This window comes from Grammomys surdaster, unplaced genomic scaffold, assembly GCF_004785775.1.
Source record: "Grammomys surdaster isolate TR1022 unplaced genomic scaffold, NIH_TR_1.0 126051, whole genome shotgun sequence".
Taxonomy (NCBI): Eukaryota; Metazoa; Chordata; class Mammalia; order Rodentia; family Muridae; genus Grammomys; species Grammomys surdaster.
The window spans coordinates 127387-135433 of NW_021620862.1; the positions used below are offsets into that span (position 1 = coordinate 127387).

Consider the following 8047-nt stretch of genomic DNA (forward strand, 5'->3'; position numbering starts at 1 on the left):
TTGTTGTAGCTGACTTGTTTCTGTACATAGAAAGCCAGTGAAGTGTTTAGCAGTTAGTACTCTGGGTGTTAATACTAAATGTTCTCAGAGGTTGACTGGCTCAAGATGTATGGGAGGTGGGATAAGACCTAACACTATCCAAGTGGTTAATTTTGAACCCAAAGGAAGTCCTGCAAGATGCTATCTCTGCTCTGACATCTACTCTTCTAATACACTGAAACAGTAGTAACCGTACCATTCTCTTTCTACAATGTACATTGCATAAACCACTATGTAACATAACTTTATTCTCTTATGTTACAGTTAATCTGGTCTTATGTGCCCTCTAAGTAACAATGTTATTTTAAAGTAGATACCCATTTCAATTATCTCCATATCCACAATGTCTGAGAGAGATTTTAATCTACTAAAACATTAATGAGAGACTAGAAGACTCTTATTTCTTGAAGTTAAAGGAGAGCAAAAATCAGAGTATTCTCAATTCTAAAACAGAATAGGGAGAAAAGTAAATGGAAAAAAAACCCTATTAGTAGGTAGAAACTTTAGAAGTAATGTGAAGCCACAAGCCAATAACCCAATTTGATTCTACTTTGGACATATGTTTAAATGTACGGCTAGGACTTTCATTTGCATCCCTTAAACACAGTCATCAAACTAAGTTGAGTATCTGAAGGAGGTAGTCTGTAGTTCCAGCACTTGACTGGTTCCTACTCATGTCTGCTCTTAGGAAAACTATATTTTTCACTTGAGTTCTTTTTACTTCCCTGAGCGGGACCATGTCACAAACATGCTGCCCTTACAAGGCTTCTGAAGATTGACCTGTATACAGTTGTCATCTACATCACTATATTGAGAAATCTTAACTGACAGATAAGATTAGAAGGGAATTTGACATAAAATTCCAATGATTCCTGTGATAGAATGAGAATCATTCTCTTTGGAAACTCTGGAGAGTTTCCTTTTACATTCCAAGTTTTTTAAAAAAAAATTATGACTCAGAATAAAGTGTATGATTTGGCACAGTCAAAATATACTACTGATATCGTTCACATCCAACTAAAACTGACAATCCATCCAACCCAAAGTAACTCTCCATTTTTAAATTGGGCCATATGCCAATGTTCAAGTAAGTCAATTAGTCATAGCTACCCCATAGCATGCTTAAGAAAATTTAAGTCAATTTACAGTAGCCCTTTTATCTTTAAGTAGTAGATTTGAGCATTTCTGTGAAAGGATTGAACTTCCAATCCAGTGCAACATTCCACTGTTCTAAGTTGTCTTCTAATGACAAATATATAGCATACTGTGGGAAGATAATATGATTTTTAGGTTTTATTACTTCAATAAAACAATATGAATAAGGAGGAAAGAAAAAAAACAGAAAGAAGCTATGAATATTCAACTAGAGTTAAGGTGTAAGTTACTTCACAGATCTTCAGTTGGTAACAGTTGAAGCAGATATTAACTACAGAAGGACTTTCTTTGTTTGTGAAGTGATACCTGCCTATAATTCCAGCAGTTAGAAAGCTAATGCAGGACAGACAAGAGTTCTAGACCAGCTTGAGTCATATATGGAAACCCTATATCCCCCAACAAAATACCTTTTTCATTTTCTGAACAATATGTTCTACTATCTTGACCCATTTAGTAGTCAAAAAACAAAGAAAAATTTAAATAGAAGTAGCTCCAGAAAAACAAGGGAAAAATTGTTAGAGAATATATTAATGATAAATTCTATTCCATGGAAAATGCTAATTTTTCATTAAATTCAGTGCATCTGTCTATATTGACTCCAAAATAAGTTTATTGTATAAAACTGTAAATTTTTGACTCTGGAGCTCTTAGATGCCCTGAGCCCAAGAGGAGGACATCAAACGCCTTACTTTATCCTGACCTGTGAGCCAGGTTGAAGCAAGCTGCTCAGGGCTGATTACCGTTATATGAATACAGATCTGCCCAGAGCTGATAACCAAAGCCCAGAAGGACAGCCCGCCAAATCATCCCACCCACACACAAAAGACTCCTCTTTTAAAAGCCATTCATTTCATAATTTCCTTAAGGCTTGGTTAAAGAATGGGCCAGAATAGTAAACAATGTCATTTAAAACTTAAAAACCCCCTTTGTCACCAACATTTAACTTTATTCTTTCAGGTCTTCTGAGGCCTTTTCCTGTATGTGTACATTAACCTAATTACTATTTTCAATTAAACAACTCCCTTCTTGTGCCTTCTCTTTAACCTATCTGTATGTCATCAATTCTGGATTTTAATTATCAAATAAATATCCCCTATGTACCTCACTCACGGAACACAGTTTTAACTGTATATTTTTTCCATGGGATGTGCTGAGCACTCTTTTTAAAGGATTTTATAAGTTTTGAGATTGTTATTACAGCCTTTCTCCATGCCTTTTCCTCCATCCACATCTTCCCAGATATATCCCTGGTTGCTCATTTTCAAATTCATTGCTTCTTTTTGATAATTTTTATTACATGCATATATGCATATACCTATTTATACCTACATATAACATTCTCGGTCTGTAGATTGTTCCTTGTGTGCATGTTTTCTGTACTGATCTTGAGGTACTGGATAAAGAAAAAAAACCAATTGATGTTTTTCTCTGAGGAAGACTATTTCTCCCATTCTCAACATTTCTTGGTTGTGTATAGTTTTTTTTGGGTAGGTTTGAGGCCTCCTGGGTTAACCCATCCAGTTTGGCAAATCTATTGATATAGTTCTTGTTCATTTCATATGCCAGCCATGTTGGTGAGACTTTATGGTTTTGTAAAATACACTTTAATTCATTTCCTTCTGTTGTATAGATTTTGTTCCTTAGATTTTGTTCCTTGTTTTCTTGACTGCACAGAAGGCTTTTCAACTTGATGTACCACTTATCTTTTCCAAACTCAAGAATACATTATCTAGAGCAATTTCATGAAGCCTCTGTACATTTTCTTCTAGCAGTTTTGTATAGTTTTAATGCATTCAAATAAAACTTGATAGGAAAGTCAAGATCACTAGTTTAGTAAATGCATTGTATCACATGTGCTGAGGAACCTTTGCCTAGAGCTAAAATGGGGAAGGTAAAATATTTTATTCTTATCCAAGAAATTTGTTGAGTATCTACCATGTATAATGTGATTAATTCCTATGCTTTTTATAGCATTCTGCAAGTTATAATATCATTTTTATCCATGAAAACATAATAAATAGACTGGAAGACAAAGTTTCATATTGTTCTTATGGCTTTGAGGTATTCAAATAATGAGTCAAGGCCACACCAATATGAATGTCATGACATCCCCTCCTCCTTGCTTTAATCAGTCTTCTCTTAGGCCATCAGACATCAGAACAAGAAAGTCATATCAGCTGCCGTATGCTGCCTGGTGGGTGGTGCATTGTCTGAGAGATCTCTGGGGTCCATGTTAATTGAGACTGTTGGTCCTCCTACACGGTCACCCTCCTCCTCAGCTTTTTCTGTTTTTCCCTACTTTTGCCACAGGGGGTCAGCAGCTTCTGTCCATTGGTTGGGTGTAAATATCTGTATCTGACTTTTAAGATAGGCTCCTTTTTGTGAGAACTCCATGGCCTCAGTAGTAGCTTCAGGCCTTGAGGCCTCCCCTTGAGCTGTATCCCATTTTGGAGCGTTCACTGGACCTCCTTTTCCTCAGGCTCTTCTACAGTTTTGTCCCTGCAGTTCTTTCAGACACGGACAATTATGGATCCGAGTTTTTGACTGTGGGTTGGCAACCCCATCCGTCACTTGAGGCCCTCTCTGTCTTTCTACTGTAGGTGGGCTCTACAATTTCCCTCTCCCTAATCTAGGGCCAACACATATACAGCAGAGGACTGCTGGGTCTGGGTTCAGTCATAGAAGATGTAACTAACCCTCAAGCGATTGGAGGCCTCAGGGAATGGGGAAGTCTGGTGGAGTGTGTGTGGGGGGGGAGGGGGGCGGGGGGGATGGAGGGAGAACATCCTCCTGGAGACAGGCGGGGATGTGTGGGGAGGTGTGGGATGTGGAGCAGTCAGAGCATAGACCAGGAAAGAGAGAAAATCTGGAGCGTAAAAAAAAGATTAAATAATTTAAAAAAATTTTAAAAAAAGAAAGAAAAGAAAGAAAGTCATGTTCTCTCTGAATTCTCTAGCTCTCCAGTGTGTAATCAGAAGAAAGAAAAACCTGAAATTTCTTCCTGATTTTTAAATTCTCTTACCTTATAAGACCTATGACTGAATACAACACAGCCCAACACAGATACTTGCCTTTCATCTTTCCCTGGTTTTCCTCCATACTTTTGCATCTGAAAACTTTGTTTCCTTTTCTTTGTAAAATACCTATTGAGGCTCTGAGAACCACAGCCCCCGAAAGTGCTGAGTCACCTTGTCTGTGAAGTCAGCAGCTGCCTCAACTGAGAATGTGCCCTGAGATAATGCTGACTGTGTGCGCTTGGCGGGATTCTAAAACTTTCTTTCCTCTGGGTCTTTGCCACATTCACATTTCTGGCATTCCTATTTGAAGTGGATTGGACATTCAAAAAACTATTTTTCTCTCCTAGCTACATTTCATCTTGCAGAGCCTGCGACTCTGAGGAGAGATGGAAACTCCAAAGGAAACTGTGAGTACAGATGAATTCTCATTCCTGATGCTGTTAGAAAATCTTGTCTCCTCTGAACTTTCAAGCCCATCCTCACAGGGTCATTAAAAATTATAACTATTTGACTTTAAAGTTGTAAAGAGTTTTGATATTAATTTTTTGTGAAAGTTTCACTTCTAAAAAATAACCTAGAACTTTACACCTATATAATAATAGTAATAATAATTTAATAATTACCTGCTAAAATCAGATATAACATACAGAAAACTACTAGATAATTTGAAACCAAATAATCCCATTTAAACATTGTGGTGTTGTGTAATGACTTAATTTTAGAGTCATCTCAGGAATTACTGTCTATAAAAACTATTTTTAAAGAATAAAGAAACATCAAAACATAAACACAGAATTGCATATTTTGGATACAAGAAATAAGGAGAGGAATGCCCTATAGAAATATCTCTAAGGAAATATTTTTTCTGAATTTTGTTACATACAAACTGGATTTCTTTAAATTAAAGCATAATTTGGTATTAATTAATAATACAATATTTTATATTCCAAAAATTCAATTACTGAAACATTAATGGTTTATACTTTGTGACAAGTAAGAAGACAGGTTAAACTTAGATTTTCTTTTTAGTAGGTTTTTTTTTTTAGTAAATCAAATAAGAAAAGTACATAATATATGATCTAGACTTTTAATTAAGAAGAAAAGTACTAAGTGTGTGTGTGTGATTCACTAAAAGTAATTACAAACCATCCTGACTATTTCCTAAATTTACAGGATGACCAGGACTTATCAAGGTTGTTTAGCCTTTGAAAAGTATAAAATAGCATTTCTTTTTGTGTATCTGACATCCTGTGACATTGCTTCAGCAGTCCAAATTTGTTCTTTGTATAGAATATTTTGGATGATTAAGAACTATTAATTTAAAAATAGCTATTTATAGTTTAAAATTATACAGCTACATTATAATACCCACAAACCATATGAATTAATAGGCTTAATGGTCTTTAAAAATAGATTCAATGTAGGTGAATGCCTTACTATATACAAGAGGAATAGCTTTCTAAACATGAGAACTAGCAAGAGTTATAGGAATTATTTATTTTTCTTTGTATCATAATAACCGGACTTATATGTATTTTGGGATACAGAATAATATTTCAAAACATGAAGAGACTTTTTAACTTACAGGCTGTCGAAAGCAGTGGACCAAAGGTTCTAGAAACAGCAGAAGAAATCCAGCACAGACGACAGGAGGTGTTAGACCAGTATCAGAGGTTCAAGAAACGGGTTGCTGAGAGGGGTCAGAAGCTTGAGGAGTCTTATCACTATCAAGTTTTTAGGAGAGATGCAGATGATCTGGAGAAGTGGATCATGGAAAAGCTTGAAATTGCAAAAGATAAATCATATGAACCCACAAATATACAGGTAACTCAGTGCTACAGATGTCCTCAGAATTGACCATAAAGTCTCTAGAGACTTGAAATCAGCTTTTTAAAATTTTAATGTTGACTGGTGAGTATAAGCACTTCCTGATTCTCTGTACAGCACAAAGCCAAAATGGTCGAATGGGAACTTTAAAAATTCAGTTAAGAAAAAGGCTAAAGTTACTTCTTATATACAATATTAGAAAGGTGAGCTAGAAGAAAGAATAAAACTGACAGTATATCACTTATTGATAATATGGAATCATACTACATTGTATTGAAGTTTTATTCAGAATTCACATTCATTTTAATTAATTAATACATAGATGTAACAGAAAGATTAGACTGTCTAATAGAGACAAGAGTTGTGCCTCTAAATGTTCTATGCCTTCCATTTGTTACCTTTCAGAGTCTTATCTGCAAATAAAACTCATCAGTCATTATTTTATGATAGCTTATTAGACAAAATAGTGACTGAAAGTTCAAGAAACTTCGATAAACCTTTTTTTCTTTTTTCTTTTTTTTCATTGGATGTTTTATTTACATTTCATATGTTGTCCCCTTACCCCATCCCCCACCCACCCAGGAACCCCTTACTCCCTCACCCCTCCACCTGCTTCTCTGTGGATGTACCCATACCTACCCTCCCACTCCCACCTCCCCACCCTCCAATTCCCACCCCCTGAGGCGTCCAGCCTTCATGAGGCCAACGATCTCTTCTCCCACCTATGCCCACCATGGCCCTCCGCTCTTACATATACAGCTGAAGCCATGGATCCCTCCCTAAGTGCTCCCAGGATGGTGGTTTAGACCCTGGGAGCTGTGGTTGGTTGGTATTGTTGCTCTCCTCATGGGGCCACAAACCCTTTTAACTCCAATGGTATTCACTCTAACTCCTCCATTGGGAACCCCATGATCAGTTCAATGTCTAGTTGTGAGCATCTGCCTCTGAGTATGTCAGATTCTTGCAGACCTCTGAGGAGACATCTATATCAGGTTCTTATCAGCATGCACTTCCTGACTTCCACATCAGCATCTACCTTTGGTAACTGCACATGGGATGGATACTCAGGTGGAATCGTCTGCAGACAGCCTCTCCTTCAGTTTCTGTCCCTCACTTTGTCTCCATATTTGCTCCCTTGATTATTTTGTTGCTCCTTCTAAGAAGGACCGAATCATCCCCACTTGGTCTTCCTTCTTCATGAGCTTCATTTGGCCTGTGAGTTCCATCTTGGGCATTTCAAAGTTCTGGGCTAATATCCAATAATCAGTGAGTGAATACCATGTGTGTTCTTTTGTGATTGGCCTACCTCACTCAGGATGATAATTTCTAGTTCCATCCATTTATCCAGGAAATTCTCAAATTCATTGTTTTTAATAGCTGAGTAATACTCCATTGTGTAAATGTACCACATTTTTTGAATCCATTCCTCAGTTGAAGGACATCTGGGTTCTTTCCAGCTCCTGGCTATTATAAATAAGGCTTCTATGAACATAGTTGAGCATATGTCCTTGTTATATGTTCGAGCATCTTTGGGGTATATGCCTAGGAGTGGTATAGCTGGATCCTCAGGTAATGCTATGTCCAATTTTCTGAGAAACTGCCAGACTGATTTCCAAAGTGGTTGCACCATCTTGTAGTCCCAGCAACAATGGAGGAGTATTCCTCTTTCTCCACACCCTTGCCAACATCTACTATCACCTGAGTTTTTAATCTTAGCCATTCTGACTGGTGTGAGATGGAATCTCAGGGTTGTTTTGATTTGCATTTCCCTGATGACTAAGGATACTCAACATTTCTTTAGGTGCTTCTGGGCCACTCGAGTTTCCTCAGTTGAAAATTCTTTGTTGCCGGGCGGTGGTGGCGCACGCCTTTAATCCCAGCACTTGGGAGGCAGAGGCAGGCGGATTTCTGAGTTCGAGAGTTCGAGACTAGCCTGGTCTACAGAGTGAGTTCCAGGATAGTCAGGGCTACACAGAGAAACCCTGTCTCGAAAAACCAAACCAAAAAAA

At 37.3% G+C, this 8047-nt stretch overlaps 1 protein-coding gene across 3 annotated transcripts in view; it reads left to right on the plus strand.

Moving 5' to 3' along the window:
- Window positions 1-4597: 4597 nt before the first annotated feature.
- The window catches only part of Spta1 (spectrin alpha, erythrocytic 1), an 83551-nt gene continuing 80101 nt past the window's right edge, over window positions 4598-8047 (plus strand). For all 3 annotated transcript variants that reach the window (XM_028755238.1, XM_028755237.1, XM_028755239.1), the window contains exons 1-2: window positions 4598-4618; window positions 5799-6035. In XM_028755238.1, coding sequence (XP_028611071.1) covers window positions 4598-4618; window positions 5799-6035 — 258 coding nt within the window. The remainder of the gene's footprint in view (window positions 4619-5798; window positions 6036-8047) is intronic.